This window comes from Anabrus simplex, chromosome 13 (assembly GCF_040414725.1).
Source record: "Anabrus simplex isolate iqAnaSimp1 chromosome 13, ASM4041472v1, whole genome shotgun sequence".
Lineage (NCBI taxonomy): Eukaryota > Metazoa > Arthropoda > Insecta > Orthoptera > Tettigoniidae > Anabrus > Anabrus simplex.
The window spans coordinates 83,547,672-83,565,197 of NC_090277.1; the positions used below are offsets into that span (position 1 = coordinate 83,547,672).

General features: G+C 39.0%; 1 protein-coding gene across 2 annotated transcripts in view; it reads left to right on the forward strand.

The window, feature by feature from the left end:
* The window catches only part of LOC136885043 (septin-2), a 43,685-nt gene extending 26,346 nt beyond the window's left edge, over positions 1-17,339 (forward strand). For both annotated transcript variants that reach the window (XM_067157433.2, XM_067157432.2), the window contains 3 exons: positions 5,973-6,129; positions 7,877-7,958; positions 15,430-17,339. In XM_067157433.2, the coding sequence (XP_067013534.2) occupies positions 5,973-6,129; positions 7,877-7,958; positions 15,430-15,483 (293 nt within the window). In that variant the 3' untranslated portion in view covers positions 15,484-17,339. The remainder of the gene's footprint in view (positions 1-5,972; positions 6,130-7,876; positions 7,959-15,429) is intronic.
* The last annotated feature ends 187 nt before the right edge of the window (positions 17,340-17,526 follow it).

Genomic DNA, 17,526 nt, shown 5'->3' on the forward strand with positions numbered 1-17,526 from the left:
CTGGCTTTCTAGACCGGGGCCGCCATCTCGCCGTGAGATAGCTCCTCAATTGTAATCACGTGGGCTGAGTGGACCTCAAACCAGCCCTCAGATCCGGCTAAAAATTCCTGACCCGGCCAGGAATCGAACCCAGGATCTCCGGGTAGGAGGCAGGCATGCAACCTCTACACCGCGGGGCCTGCGAGACATCTTCATCTTAAAAATATTATAATAATAAACACATTATATTCTTAATACACTAAAAAACAATGACTTTTCTTTAAAATATTTAAGAGTCAAGGTGACTCAATATGTCATATGTTAACACAGTTATAAAAAGAGTTCATATTGTTCAAAAATTGTCACAAGTACAAATTACCAAATGAGGCTTGAGTGCATATGCGTCTGATTAAACAGGGCTTGTTTCTGTAGGTGGAATTACTCAATATGCTGGATATGTAGCCGGACAAATTGTGCGATCCATATATTCTTGGTATGTGAAAAGTTTATCTCTCTCTCTCTTGTCTGGCCGGTTCGAGTGTGGTCCTGCGTGGGACTGCTGCTTCCAAAAACTTGACATGACATCAACCTAACTCAAAATTTATTTCTGCTTTTAAAGCACTGTGATCATCACATTCATTGTTATTTTGAGTATAAAAATTCAATGAAACTTTTATCATTTGGTAATTTGTTCCTATGACAATTTTTAACAACATGAACTGTTTTTATAACTGTGTTTATATATGACAGATTGAGTACTTCAGCTCTTGAACATTTTAAGTTTGGTGTTATGATGATGATGATGATGATGATGATGATGATGATGATGATGATGATGATGATGATGATTGTTGTTTAAAGGGGCCTAACATCTAGGTCATCAGCCCCTAATGGTACGAAATGAGATGAAATGCAGCGACAATTTTGTTACCGAGTTTTTGTGGTAGTTATGCGTGAAAGAAGGTGCGGGGTGGTGAACAGGTCTCAAGCTACTAAAGTAAAATTAATTTAAAATTTAACAAGGTTATATTTTCTTTTTTAAAACAAAGAAATAACAAGCATGGCAGGTACAAAGTAGCAAGTCCAAAGGGTAGTTATAATATTTACAAGATTTGGGCTTCGCGCCCTGACTCCACAATGCTAGGGCAATCAGCCCAGTTTTACCCCAAACACAAGTTTCAACAGAGGGGCAGAAAACCCCATTCATGCTTAGGAGCCCTTGCTCCAAATTACACAGAAAAGCCTCCACGAGGCGTACAACACTCAATTTTCAAAAGAGCCACTCACTCTCAAATTTAAGCCTCTCCCAGGCCACACCAAACTCCACCTTCAAGTTGTCCTCAACGGACCTAAACACAGGGGTAGAATACCCAATCTACTGAGGTCTATAAAATGAAAAGAAGGTTACTTAAATGACCTCTAAGGTAACAATTTGAGAGGAGGCGAACTTGCACTCCTAATACACTTTGATTAAGACCTACTTGGCACTAGGCCGTTAATACAAGGGCTAATCCCATACTAAAGAGGTGACTTAAGAAGAGAACAATTTGTTTTACGTTAACGAAGAATAGGTTGAGAAAAATAAGTTCACCTCAAAACAATATGAGTGGGAGCTCGAGAGGGTTAGCACTCTCTATCCCAGTATGTAGCTTTAAAAGAGAATATATGAAAGAGTAGTTACATTTAGGAAAAGGTTACATGGTGGAACGCTTAGAACCCGCCCCGAGAGTTAAACTGCTGAGCTAGCAAAGAAAGACGTTATTAATCGGCCATTACCTTGTTGTTGACCGCTGCCGAGGAAAGAGGCGCTTCCCGCCTCCTGCTATGTACTTAATACACTGAAAGATGGAACAGAAGTGGCCCGGAGACCCTAAAATCAGCAGTTTAAATACTCTCGCGGAAGGTTCTAGGCGTTAGGGGAATGAGAACACCCTCCCACGAGGATTTTATTGGTTCATCAATAAACCCCCTACACAATACTAAGAAGAAACACATAATTGGTGGAAAATTAATTTAAGAAATTCGGGATAGGCTAGATTAAAAACAAGGGGAAAGAAGGGGTTAATATTGCCAACTTAACCAATGACTGAAAAAAAATTTAGCAAAGAACAAACATTTGAAATAAAAATTTCTCCAACAAAATAGTTCTTTGACTTCGCACTAGGGTGCACTATTGTTGATCTTCAGTAGTGTCCTCTAGAAGAGAAAGTTCACACTTCTTACTTCAAGCGAAACAAAAACACATCAAAAATGACACAGTTCAAAAACTCAAAATTTTCCACGTGGTGACATCTTCTGAGAAAGTAGAGAATTAATAGCGTAGATAAAGTTCAGACTTCCTCCAGCAGAGGAGTTTCAACTGGCGCAAATTTTAAATTAGCGGCGTGGAGGTGTACCGCCCGGTACAAATTTAAAAGTACAAAATTCATTCACCGACCAGAATTCAAAATGTGATGATGAAGAATAAATGGATGAATATGAATTTAAAATAATCAGTTGATTTGACCCGCAATGCCTCACCTTCCCAGAAACAATATTACTGACCAAGGAGTTGCTTCCAAAGCACAATCCTGAATTGATGATGCTTTGTGTCTAAAGGGGTTCAATATCCAGGTCAACGGCCCCTCATAATGGTACTTATCACTAGTAAAGTAGAACCGTAGTATTTCTCAAGTTGCGGAACTAATCAAAGGTAGCGCAAAGTCACGGTGTTCCACACATTATGGTACTACACACAAGTATTGTACGTCACACAGGTAACGCAGACATATGGTGTTTCTCACATAATGGCACCACTCATAGGCAACGCAAACACGTGGTAGGCTACTCCTCACCTATGTGTACCAATCAAGGGCGCTGGTATTCCCATGGTGTTATTCATGTAGCGGGTACTAATCACAGGCAACATCCAGACTCATGGTTTTTCTCACAATGGTACTAATCATGGGTACTGGAAACCCACACTGAACCACTCTCTGCTGCTACTAATCACAAACCTGTTGTGCACCTAACATAGTGATACTACTCGCAAGTAAAGGCAACCCATGTTGTTCTCCGTGTGATGGTACTAATCACAAGTAGTTTCATGGTTCTAATACAATCATAGCTTGGTTGCCCCTTTTAGTCACCCCTTATGACAGGCAGGGGATATCGTGGTTGTATTCTTCGTCTGCGTCCCCCATCAACAGGGGCACTGCCTGTGGCTCCAAGTAGCCTATGCAATGGTGCCCGCTATATGCACTAGCCATGCATCTTGGCAGGTGTGTTAGTTACCAACTGATAAGCCCAAATTGGCTAAACGCTGGCAACCAAGAATGAGTTAGCTGGAAAGTTTAAAATTTACAATAACAGACCATTTATACTGGAATTGTGAATTTACTTATTCAGGACAAATATTTCAGGTTTCCTATGGGAACAGTGATATGTTTCGAGCTGTCAGTGGAGAGAGGGCATGGAATGACATTAGTAGATGAATACGTTTGAGTGGTGTTTTTAAAAGTAGGAAAGAGCACATTATGAAGATAAAGTTGGAATTCAGGAGAACAAATTGGGGCATATTTTTGTTTATAAGAAGAGGAGTTAAGAATTGGAATAGTATGTTTGCCAAAGAAGATATTCAATAAATTTCCAAATTATTTTCAAATTATTTAAGAAAAGACTAGGTAAACGGCAAATAGGGAATCTGCCACCTGGGTGACTGCCCTAAATGCAGATCCGTGGTGATTGACTGATTGATTTATGAAACTGTACCACCCTTGAACTCTCGAGGCATAGAGAAAGACTGCCTGGACAAATGAACCATGGTACCAATTTGCCAAGAGAGGAGTGCATTACCAAGCACTCCAGGCAATGGATTCTCTCCTCAGCAGGGTGTAGTTCAGGCCAGAGCTGGTTGTAACTTTGTATGGCGTGGGATGAAATGGGAGCCCAGGTACATCTGACAACATCCCTTACTAACGAATGACAGACGAACTTGCTGTCAGATCATGTTCACCCGTTTGTTGACCACCATCACATTGCAGATCTGTATGTACAGTAAGACAATGCACTGTACATTTGCTTCCAACTTGTGTTTGATTGGTTCTATGAACAGGTGGTGGTAGTGAATATTTCTTTTCAAAGTAAGCAGTAATGGCCTAGTTAAGGTACAGCCCCAGCATTTTCCTGGTGTAAAAATGGGAAACCATGGAAAACCATCTTCAGGGCTGCCGACAGTGAGGTTTGAATCCACTACTCCCGAATAATAGATGCTGGCCGCAGTTAAGTGACTGCCGTATTATTATTTATAAATTTCATTTTCCATATTGATAGATTCGATGTATAGACACTTGTGTAATCTATTTACAATAAATTAGGTATTGATTGGTGGAAAAACACATTTCTTGTCTATATGTTAAGTGACTGCAGTTATCAAGGTCGGTGATTATTGTATTAAGAGGAAGTACAACTAGGCAACCAACACTAATCAGAGAGAAAAAATTTAAGTAATCCGACATTTTGAAAAATGAAGATATTAGCCAAAGAAAGACAAGGGCCATGAAGGGTGTCATAATGTAGGAAGAGAATAACAGAAGCGACTAGATCAAGCAGCTCAACTTCAGCCTCTCAACCTCTAGAACAGCTTTTTGTTGAGTGTGAAGTGGATAAACTCTTTGGTAAGGATGGTCATTTATGGGAAACAACTGATTCAAACACAGGAAAATATCCAAAAAAAGGAACATAGTTCATATCCTATCAGAATCTATGTTGAACAAAGAAGCTGATCCACTCAGGAGTTTTGAATTATTTCGTACTAACAATACGATGCAAACTATACTTCGTAATTCTTAAATAATGTATTACTTCTGGCGAGAGCGTGGATTTTGGTTATTGCTTTAGCGTAGATATGGATATGCACGTAAATTTTATGTATGTAGTATTGTTACAATTAATGAACTTCATTAGGGTTCCGTATTGACTTTAAATAATTTAATTGTTTAAAGTCCACCTGTTCAATACAAGTTTGCTATTTGATAAATGGTCTGTCTTAAAAGCTACATAGACATGTTTCAACCTAGCCTAAAATACCACAAAGATGAAAGACATATACAAAAACAGTGATACATAAAAACTTGAGATAAAATACAACCAACAAATGCAAAGAAAATTTCTGTTTAAAATGTTCATAGTTTCAATTTTGGACAATAATCTAGTTGAAAGAGGTGTGGGTCCAACCCTCTTTAACATAACTATTGCTTGGCTGGAGGAATACTTTAAAATTGTGAAGATTCAAATATTGTTCTATTTGTCATACTTCTGGAAATGGAGTGAAGTATAAAATACGTAAAAAATTTTCATGGAGAATACAAATGTAGCCAGGATTTCCTCTTTCCTCCAGACCTGTCCTTGTATAGATCAGGTTGGGTCGGTGTTGACCAACACACAGACTTGCGACCATTCTGAGGTTGTATTGAATAGGGGAAACAGCGGGTGAGGGGAGGGAGAGTGAATGGAAGGATGGGAGGACAGACCAGTAATGCATATTGCGACAGACTTTTGTAAATGCCTTTGATCTTTGTGTTATTTTAGCTGAGGATGACCTCTAGGCTAGGTCAAAACATGTCCTTTGTAGCTCTTTAGAGAAGACCCTTTATCAAATGGCAAACATGTATTGAACAGGTGGACCTCATACAATTAAATTTTATCTTAGGTACGTAGTATTGGGCAACTAGCGAATAATGTTAGTGTTCTAGGGTTAAATATATATTTAGAAACTTAATGGTATTGTAATCATTTTTGGTAGTAACTACATACCATGCTCAACATTTCCTGCAAGTTTAAAGTCAAAATATTCAAAATTGTAAATTATGTGGCACTTTAAATGAGGACTTACAAAATGTCTACTAATAAGCCTGGCATTCTTGGCACATTCTCAGCAGGAGAGCATGACACTACAAGGGTCAATATCACCACGAATGTGTTGACTGGCTGAAAGTTCTTTATTTTTCTTCCAGTGGAGAACCCTGAGCACAGTGACTTCACAAAGCTGCGCACCATGTTGATATCCACTCATATGCAAGATCTCAAGGACGTGACTCACGACCTGCACTACGAGAACTTCCGAGCGCAGCGCATCTCCCAGATCTCGCAACAGACTAGCCGGGAACGCAGGTAAGGTTATCTTCAGTTACCTCTATAATCTTGGGAGGGAAGAGCTGGGAGGTGGTGATGATTATTGTTTTAAGAGGAAGTACAACTAGGCAACCATCCTCTATATAACACTAATCAGAGAGAAAAATGGAGGGGATCCAACACTTTGAGAAATGAAAGCATCGACCAAAGAAAGACAAGGGCCACCAAAGGCGTGAAAATGAAAGACTCCCTAGGCCTCGAGTGCTCTAATACCGTCGGGGTCGGGGGGTCGGAAAAGAACATGAGTTGACCAAGGGAGGCCGGATAGGATAGATGAAAGTGAGAAGCCTGGCACAAGTAAGTGGAAGCAATCTCAGGACTCAGCTGAGGGCCCCATGGTCGCCAACCAATGCCTGGAGAAGTGGGAAACCACGGAAAACCACTTTGAGGATGGCTGAAGTGGGAATCGAACCCTCCTCTACTCAGTTGACCTCCTGAAGCTGAGTGGACCCCGTTCCAGCCCTCGTACCACTTTTTAAATTTCGTGGCAGAGTCTGGAATCGAACCCGGGCCTCCGGGGATGGCAGCTAATCGCGCTAACCACTACACCACAGAGGCAAGCATTAAAATACATATAATAACAACATTATGGTTGTGATCTTCTTGTCATGATATGATGTCTTTAGGTTGAGTTAGGACCTCAGACAATGAAGTAAATCTCTATACTGAAATGTACAATTGCACAAATGTACAGCTTTGTTGTTCTTCAAGGTCTTGATTATGCTCATAACTTCTTCCACAGTCAGAGGTTCTGAGTCTGATTTGATTCCTTGTGATTGTAGGCAAATTTCTAGGATGGTGTTCCACAATTGAGGAGTTTTACTAAATAGTTTGCCAGAATCTGACTGTTCTCCACATAATTGTGGGCTACTTTTCCTCATTGGTGTCTGAAGTTGAGGCTTGGTGGACCACGTCAGCTTAACGCTTTGCCGTTCTCTATTTAAGGGCAGCTGCACAGCTGGAATTTTTGAGTTTTCAGACAGGGACATTTAAAATCTAATAGACACAGCAGCAATAAATATTTAGCATGAATATTCATCTCCTTTACTACAAGCTCATAAAACTCCCATCTCACAAATAATTCAAAAATTTTTACTGAATTCCCAGAAGGTAAATCTTGACTGGAACTGGCATTGTTTTCCCGTACTTGCAGTTCATCAGAACTATTATCGTGACTCCAGATATCATTACTAGTAACATACTAGAAAGTAACATACATAATCTCTAACCAGAAGATGATGTTTATAAACTTGCAGAGTCATGGGAATGCAGTGTGGCTTCAGAAAGCTCTTCAATATTAATGTCAATACACTTTTAATGACAGAGTGTGTGATGAGCGGTTTGTAGCATTTAACATGGCAGGTGAGACTTAACAAATGATCGCTATGGGGTGCTAGGAATGGCAGAGGGTTAAAGTGTTTCTGCAACATTTTACACAGTGTAAAAGTACCAGGTGTTATTATTTTTAATTCCAGCATTCTTTTCATACTTTTTCATGAGATTCCTGATAGTCTTGGTGGTTCTCTGTTTCCTGGAACTAATTCTGCTTTTCAGGTGGTTTCTGGTAAAAGTATTGTACATTTTTTTAAAATTAACCTATGTATTTTTTAATGTTTCTATTGTTTCTTTTTAGATTAGAAGCCTTCAGCTTTAAGGTAATATGTAGCCTCCTTGAATGTAGCTGACAATATATTATTACTATTATCATCCACTTTATATGTTCCAGCAAGCTGAGGAGAGACTCAATGACACATTTTGAGGGGAGTATATCTGACACAGAGAGGCTGCTCCTTCAGAAGGATGAAGAGGTTAGTCGTTGTTCATAATCAGTGTTGGGAGGAGTGCAACTGCACTCAATTACAGTTACCTGAGAAAAATTGTACTCAATTAAAATTACTAGTTACTTTTCAAAAAATAATCTGTATAATTACAATTATTTCATTGAACACAAGTCTTCAAGAAATCACTGACATTTTTTCATATGGGGATGGAATGATACCAAAGTACAAAGAAAAATACATTATTCCATTTGGTGTTCTTTAGCACAGAGACTTTAAGTGCTTATCATTACTAGGTGAGACTAGTCAGACTTTCAAAATGATTGCTCCCAAGCAAAATTTGCATGTGAATTTTGTGTTTACATTATTTTCAGAATAACTAATTCAAAATATTTGTTCAAATAGGGGAATGGAAATGTCTTAACCCCTTCACCGTCACATGTTTATTCCAGCTCCATTCTTGACTACATAACCTCTGTGGGTTGACGACCACGGTTCTGATAGGCGAGTCTGCATTGCTTCCACTTACATGTCTCAATGTCCTCGGTCAACTATTGTTACTTTCCCCACCCCGACGATATTAAGTTTTCAAGGCCTACGAAGTCTTTCATTTTCACGCCCCTTTCTGACCGTTCACTTTCTTTGCTCTTTCAACTTTTTCAGTGATCCATAGTGGAAAGAAATGAAAATCTCAATACTTTCCCATCAACATTATTCTGTTCACACTTGTTTTACCTGAACTGAATTCAGGAAGATGATTCAAGTGCTAGTATTTTAAGTGTTTCACCTGTGGTCTTCTGTGAAGTGCATTCTTCAAATTGGAAAAAAAACTGAGAACTTACACAAGACGTGTGATTGTGATGAGTATTTTAACATCCAAATCTTTACTTGACTTGCACTGAATTTCAACAACACACGCTCGCTTCTTAAATTTGATCTATTATTTATGTCTTGCCTTAACTTGATTTTGACTGACGATGGTCTCGAAACTAGTTTCACGAAATATATGTAACTTTATTAAGGTTTATAATAAATAGGTGGAAACCTTTAACTTTTGTTTTACATGACTTGATTTGTCGCTGGTTTGTTCCTTCCTAATACATTTATTAGCACGTTAATAATAATTATACAAGACATGATTACCTATATATTCTCATTAAATTAACAATGGTCTGAATAAAATGCATCTTGAAAAGATCAAAATGATAAAAGATCAGGACTTCAAAAAGGCGAAAATACACCAAGTGGGTTGCTCATACGGTCACTGTGGATTATTAGTGATTATTGTTTTAAGAGGAAGTTCAACACTAATCAGAGAGAAAAAATGGAAGGGATCCAACACTTCCAAAAATGAAGGTATCGGCCAAAGAAAGACAAGGATCACGAAGGGTCCACCTAATACCGTTGGGGTTGGAAAAGAACAAGAGTTGATGAAGGGAGGTTGGACAGGATAGATGAAAGTGAGGAGCCTGGCACAAGTAAGTCGAAGCAGTGCCAGGACTCAGCTAAGGGCCCTGTGATTGCCAATCCATGCTCCCAAGTTCAGAGCCCCTGGGACCCCTTTTAGTCACCTCCTACAGCAGGGAGGGGATACCGTGAATGTTATTCTATCACCCACCTACAGAGGGTACTCTTTGGGGAACAGAATACTGATACCCGACTTGAGCCACCTGAGCCATTTCACTGATCTCACACTCTGTACTAATGTCACAACAAAACACGTCTGCAAACGTTCAACAAAGACTGAAACCTGGCGTGGTAGCGCTGCCTTGCGTACATCCTGCACTGGATTTCATCACTCACTCAGGAATTCCTGCGCACAGGATGGAGTGGTTCCGCTTTACTTTGCTCACCTGGTACTTTGGGATGAAATATTTCTGTTAGTTTCCAAGATCAACTTTTAGAAAATATATCTGGTACTTATACTGATTTATGGTCTGGAAGCAGCAACACTTACTGGATCAACAAAGAGTCATCTTCAGGCAACAGAAATGAAGTTCTTCTGTTCTTGTCTACAAAAATGAAAATGAATAAAGTAAGGAACGTGGATATCAGACAGAAGCTGAATTCGAAAGAAGCTTACTGGAGACCCTACAACTGAAGAAATTGCAATGTTATGGTCACATGAAAAGAATGGATGCCCACAGGACTCCTCGAGCATAATTTGACCGAGGTGTTCCTGGAAAGAGACCAAGAGGAAGACCTTGCGATGTTTGGGAGAAGTAGATTTGCAAGGACCTTGAAATTAGAGATGTAAACTGGAATTGCATGTACAAACAACCTCTGTGGATGGACAGGAAAAACTGGAAGAGGCTCGGACACAACCGCACCCGGCTTGCTGGAGCGAAGAAAAGATGATGACGATGATGATGATGAGGAGGAGAAGGAGGTAATTCACATATATAACTTCTTTTTTGTCACAGTTCATGTTGTAAATATATTTCTCTTTCTGTTGTAGAGCTCATTTTAATATTTTCTATCAAAATGGGAATTGTGTGAACGGTTAACTTAAAAAAAAAACAATTTGGATTACGTCACACCAACACAGATAGGTCTTATGGCAACGATGGGATAGGAAAGGGCTAGGAGCTGGAACAAAGTGCTGGTAGTCTTGATTAAGATACAGCCCGAGCATTTACCTGGTGTGAAAATAGGAAACCACAGAAAACCATCTTCAGTGCTGGTGACAGTGGGGTTCAAACCCACTACTTCTCGAATGCAAGCTCTCAGCTACATGCCCCTAGGCATACCCTATATACCTTCTAAAAGCATTCACATATCTCCTCTTTTTTTTTCAAAAGAGGGAAAGATTACAAAGGGTACTTGACAAGTCTCTCACAACCATAGCAGAATTCCAAAGTAGAAGGCCAATTATTTTTTTAGCACTATTTTGAATAACTGATGACTTTTTCCATTCTAGCATCTTTCTTCAGACTGAATCCAGTACTTTGATGGGATGCTTTGAGGGCATTTTCCACAAGTCTGCTATTTAATTTATTCACAAGACTGCTGAAAAATTGCATAATGGATTTTAAACAACTACAAAACACATAGTAATAATATTCCAAGGTGAAAAAATATTTTATTTCATACTATGACATAATTGCCTTCTTTGTGTATAAAAAGCAGTACGTAAAATTACACTTTACCACACTGTTGCCTAATTACTTTCCACACTGTTCTATTAGAAATTACACTTTACCACACTGTTGTCTAATTACTTTCTGCACAGTTTTGTCTCCGATTGGTTGAACTCCGCTGCACAGTTGTGTAAACGTGGATAGGCATCGAGAGATTATGAAGCAGAGAACACAGAACTTAACCTTGTTGAATTGTTTCTCCACCAGATTGCAGCACCATGGTCTCGTACCATCTAGAGCAAAAATGGCGTCTCTGCATTCACAGTGCAAGTAATCTACCGTCATCACCATGTATATCACAGTATATAGTAAAAGTCTTACAGTCGAACCTCAATACCTCAAACCTCCAATACTCGAATTTTCAGTATTTCCAAGTAGAAGCAGCAACTGGGAATTAAAAGTGGGGGGGGGGGAGGACACAAAAATTTAAAGGCAAAAACATGTCCCCAGGTTCAAGGGATATCACGGATGGGGGAGGATGGGGGCGGGTAGTCATCAAAATTGAAAAAATTGCTATGAAATTTTGTAAGTTTTTGATGCTCACTGAGTGAATTTCAATAGAGGGTTGACAGTCTACAACTTACATGTGCCAATAATAGTACTATACAATGAAACTTTCACTACAGGAAAAATAATTTCGTATGTATTACAATTAAATAGAAGTCTTGCATGATTATACAATTAAAAAGTAATTTAGTATTTGACCATACACTAAGAAAATAATAGACACTAGATAGAACTGAACGGACACATTGACTGAGAGAGACAGCCTGACTGACGAATACGCACAGCAAGTGGGTGACTTTGGCAAAAATATACCCCCGCCACCCTTAGTCGCAGAACGTACTACACGCTGCTTCGCGAGTCTCCACTACTTCTGTGACGCTGTACAATTCTGTTAGGCGTGACGAATGACATTTAGTGTGTATTTCTGCTATTTTTTCTTAATAATTAAAGAAATTAAAGGAAGAAAACAGCTGAAAAAACAACAGGGTTTGTACAAATTGCTTTTTTTAAATAATTCCCAGCTTCAGGTAGTGAAAATGGAAATAAGAATTCAACTTTTTCTCCACAAAGTGTATGTGTGTGTGTGTGTGTGTGTGTGTGTGGGGGGGGGAGAATGCCCCCCCCCCTCGCCCTGCCCCCCAATCACCACTACTGTCTCCAAGTAACGTAAATTTTCTGGCCGTTTGTCCTATTCTTCACATGTATTTATTTCTCTATTACTCAAAATTTGCTTACACAGGAACCAAAAAACGAGAACTTCTAGTGAGCAGAAAATGAGCGAAGCCTCGCTGTTTCTCGGGTGTGAATTAATTACTGGTCACATATGAAAGCAAGCCCGGGAGTCGCGGATGACAAGCTCCATTTATGAATCTTGGCTGCTAGTTTCAGCGTGAAGGGAGGAAAGGTTAACAGTAACGTACAGAAGAGACTAACAGACTTTTTCCAAAGGTGTTAAGTGACGTATGTTTATTGTTTTACTACTGTATGTACTGTACTCTGTCTTCTAAAAAGTTAGTATAATAAGGGTTATAATGAAAGTGATGCCGTAAAATACTGTTTGTATATTTTTAAATACTGTTAAAAATACTGTATTCAGTATAAGCACGTAGGTACATTTGATTCAGTTATGTGCTATACATGCTCAAAAATGGTATTCTCTAGATCTCCAAATGTTGATAACTCGAAATAAAATTTATTCCCCCGAAGTGATTCGAGATATTGAGGTTCCACTGTATTACCTTCATTAATCCAGGACTGGAGTGCCATGTTTATGACTGCGGTAGCTTAGAGGACTGTTCACTGCTTCAAACAACATTCATTTTGATGTTTTATTACCACATAACTCTATGTACACACCTCTTATATCATTCTGAACAATGTAGGCTACTTGCAACAAAACAAAAGAGCCCCTGCACGAGTCAAACATGGATGATTTGTGTGATGCCATGTCAAAATGATTTATAATTTAATTAATTTAAAATAAGTAAATTCCAGAATATGAAATAAAATATTGTACGCAACAGCCACTAAAGTGATAAATTTACATTACTTGTTTCAAAATTCCAGTAATGTAAAAGATCAATTTCTATGGCAGTTGTGTAAATGACAACCACCCTGTATAATGTTATCAAACTTCTCATCATTTTATACAATCGTTTCAAACTTGAGGGTACAATTTTTGCAAAATAATTCTAGTTCTTTAATATTTCATGATGAAAAAATGACAAATTAAAGAAAGAAGAATGAGAAGAAAGATTGAAGAAGAGTTACAAGAGGAACAATATGGCTTCAGAAGTGGAAGATCTACAGTGGACCGAATCTTTAGCATGAGACAGCTAATGGAAAAGAACAGGGAATATGGAAAGGATAGGAAAGACAAGGAAAGAGAGAGTAAGATAAAATATTTGGGAGGGAAGTTGGGATAGCAAAGCTAAATGGGAGAGTTGAAAAGAATAAACTAAAGTGGTTTGGACATGGAAAGAGGATGGAAGAGAATAGAATTCCAAGACAGATGCTGGAGTCAAAGTGCAAGGGCAAGAGAGCAAGAGGAATACCTAGAACAAGGTGGACTGATTCAGTGAAGAGCGGAATAAGAAGACAAAATTTAGACTGGGACAAGATTGTGGAAGAGGAATGGTGGAAGAAAGAGGAAAATGGAAAAGTGCCATAAATACTTTGACCCGGCAGGAGCTGGATAAGAGGAAATGATGATGATGATAACAAAACTTTAACAGTCTGTCTTTTTACACATGTATGATGTGGGTCATGATGTTTACAAGACGTGCACACAACCAGGCACAACTTACGGTCTTGAAACCGTCACGCTGTCTCAAAACAGTGTTGAGAAACTATGTGTCAGCCATAAAGCTATGGAAAAGGCAATGCTGGGTATCAGCTTAAGGGACTGTGTGGGAAGCAGAACAAGAGTAACAGACGTTATAAAGCAGGTGGCAATGCTGAAATGAAAGTGGGTGGGGCATATTGCCAGAAGTTCAGAGGAGAAGTGGGTCAAGTGGCTTCTTCAGTATGTTGGTGTCCCTCAGCATACTGGAGTGTAGAATGCCCCTCCAACTCCGTTGGCACGATGATATAGATGTGCTAGAGTAAACTGAATCATACAGGCTGCCCATGAAGGAACGGCACAGAAAAGACTGGCGGAGGCCTACGTCCAGGAATGGGCATCCCTAGGCTGAAGAAGAAATAAAATAACTGTATTCATCCAACTCTATATACCAGGTGGATGCATAAGTTTTTGCCAGTTTTTGTGGTAAAGAAAACACATAATTATCAAGAGAAATTAATTTTTTGTTTAATCAAAATATTGGCCATCGGCTTCTACAAACTTCGGCCATCTTTCAATTAAGTTATGTACCATGCCAGAAAAACTGCTTGTCTTTTGCGGCAGACCATTCGTCGAACCATTTTCCAACTTCTTCGAAATTGCTGAAGTGCTGCTCTGCAAGCGCGTGCCCCATTGATGCAAAGAGGTGACAGTCAGATGGCGCCAGGTCGGGGCAGTACGGCCAGTGTGGGAGGATGTCTTTTGCTGTGTGAGAGGGCGTATTGTCGTGCAACAAAATTACTTTGTCATGTCTTCTGGCCCATTCCCGTCATCTTTTGATCAATGTGCGATTTAAATTAAATCGTTTGTTGGCGATAGCGTTGTGCATTAACGGTTTTGCCGGGCTTCAAGAGTTCATAATACACAATGCCGCTCTGGTCCCACCCGACACAAAGCATGGTCTTCTTGCCATTTAAATTGTTGAAACCATGTCTCACATGTTCTAATCAATGGAGTGTGGTCACCATATGTTTCTACCAGCAAACAATGACTTTCCACAGCCTTTTTTCTTTTGATTAAATGAGAAAAGCAATACGTGCCGCAAATATTCTTTTTCAGGCACAAACATTGACATGATCACTGAACAAATTTAATAAAAATCATGATATCATAATACTGCCAAATCACTTCCAAGTAACTTAAGTAAAACATTCTCTACTACTAAAATTAAAAATGGTGAAGCAAAATGTTTAGGGAGTTCCTTATCACAGATATGTCGACATCCTGCAGGAAGTCTGCAGAGAAACCCAGATTAGACAGGATATCACATACAAATTCTGTTAAGCTACCTCTAGCACCGAAGAGTAATCTATTCCATTGTGATCGTGGGATGTTGTAATGATCACTTAGGTACGGAAGACACGGGTCATATAGTGTATATCCCTTTTCACTTTATCAACCTCCTTTCCCTGTTGGATGGAGTTACTGCCTGAATATAACATTTTTTTTAATGCTGTGTTTTATTTCCTTCTTCACACTGATAGTTCTGTTCTTTCCTGTCCTCTCTTTTCAGATTCGAAGAATGCAAGACATGCTGACACAGATGCAAGAGAAACTACATTTCTAACTGTGATACCAATGGTGGCAAAAGAGTCTTAATGATGGGGAAGGAGAGGGACAGCCAGAGGTAAAGAAGGGGAAGCAAGAGCCAGAGCAACTTCCAGCAACTTCTACCGAGGAATTAAAATATATGTGAAACAAGATTCAAAAGATATAGAGCATTCAGTATATGGTCTGAACTGCTACAAGGACACTGCAAATATTTTAGACGAACGTGAAGTTAATGTTTGGTACGGTACAGGGTGAGTAAGAAATGCAGCTATATGTCTGATCTGTTGCTTATGTTTAATTATAACTTTTACAGATAAAAATGACCTCATTAAAAAGTCAAGGCCTGACACTATCAACACACAACAATGCAATAAAAAACAACAATACCGATTCACATAATTGCTTCAAACTGTTCACCATTAACATCGCAGCGTAATTGACAGTGCTTTGGAAAATAACTCACTGCTTTCTGATACATGAACAATGGTATAGCATGAAATTTTTCCTTAATTACTGTTTTCGGCACGTCGATATCTCACGGTTTTTGAGCGTAAACTTTCTCCTTCAGATCACCCCCACAATCAATAATCACAGGTTGTGAGATTGGGAGAGCGAGCTGGTCATTCTGTTGGCCCTCTCCTTCCCGCCCACCTGTTTGGTAATCCGCGATTCAAAATTTCCCTCGCCGCAATAGCGTAGCGAGGTGGTGCACCACTGGCACCACAATACCGTTCACCGTAAGCTGTCTCTCCCAAAATTTGCATGCCCAGCAATCCTTCCATCCAATGTGTCAATGATCACATTTCATACATTTCTCTTCAATAATTTTAAGACTTTCTCTCGCATAATACTGACAGTCATGCCCATTAACATTCCCATTCACCTGAAACACAGCTTTGTTTGAAAAATGCAATTTTTTTAACCAAGATTCGTCAGTTTCACATTCCTGTAACACAAATTCACACAGTTGCAACCCCTGTCAGGGTTATGTTCACTCAATTCAAGAACACAAATCGGCTTGAAAGTTTTGTACTTCTCACATCTCAAAACACAAGAAACGCTGGACTGATTGATGTCAAGTTCATGTGCATCTTGGTGCGTTGATTTCCAGGGGCTAAACCTGAATGCTTCCACAGTCCTTTCTGTTATTGCTAGATCAATGCTACTGTGAGGTCTTCCCTTCTGAATATTTCCCGTTATCAGCAGTCATTGCCTCCACTTTCCCACAGTTGACGGTAGTAATGTTATGTTAAGATCACGTCTCACAGCATCACGATCATTCTGAGAAAAAAAAAAGCAGTCGCCCATGCAGCTACGGTAACTTGCTGCTGCATATTGAGCGCCATTTTGCTTAACAAAGTAACCGATTTTGATGTTGTTTCAGTGTTGTGTGTCGACAGTAAGGAGCTTTGACTCCCCGATGGTACCATCTGTAAGATTTATAATCAAACATTGGCAATCGATCAAACATACAGATGTATTTCTGACTCACCCTGTACAAGAATTTATCATTACATTGTTGGATAAGAAGTGATCTTAAAATGTAAAAAAGATTCCATATTTCTGAATTCATATCTGTGAGGAAGGTAATAAATAACTCTAAATAGAATAATTTACTAAAGGAGATGTTTGATACATTTACAACTTTGATACATTTATAAATTCTTTGAAATAACTTAAGAAAAGACTAAGTGAACAACTGATAATCAATCTGCCAACTGGGCGACAGTCCTAAATACAAATCAGTGATGATTGATTAACACCAGGTGGTGTTTGTGTTAAAAATAGAAGGCTCAATTGTCCACTATGGTAGTGGTAAAACAAATAACAAGAAGAAATGTGATGCAATTCAGTACAATTCTTGTGCTATTGTTTAATACAAAATATGTCACACTGTCATGTCATACTGCATAGATTAATAAATAAGTTACAAGATGAGCAACTGTAAAATGACCTTGATAATGTTGTGATATGGACAGTAGGCAATGGTATGATGATAATTGGGGTTAAAAGTCAGGTCATGAGTTTAACTAATGGGAAAAGTCCTCTCAGTTTTAAT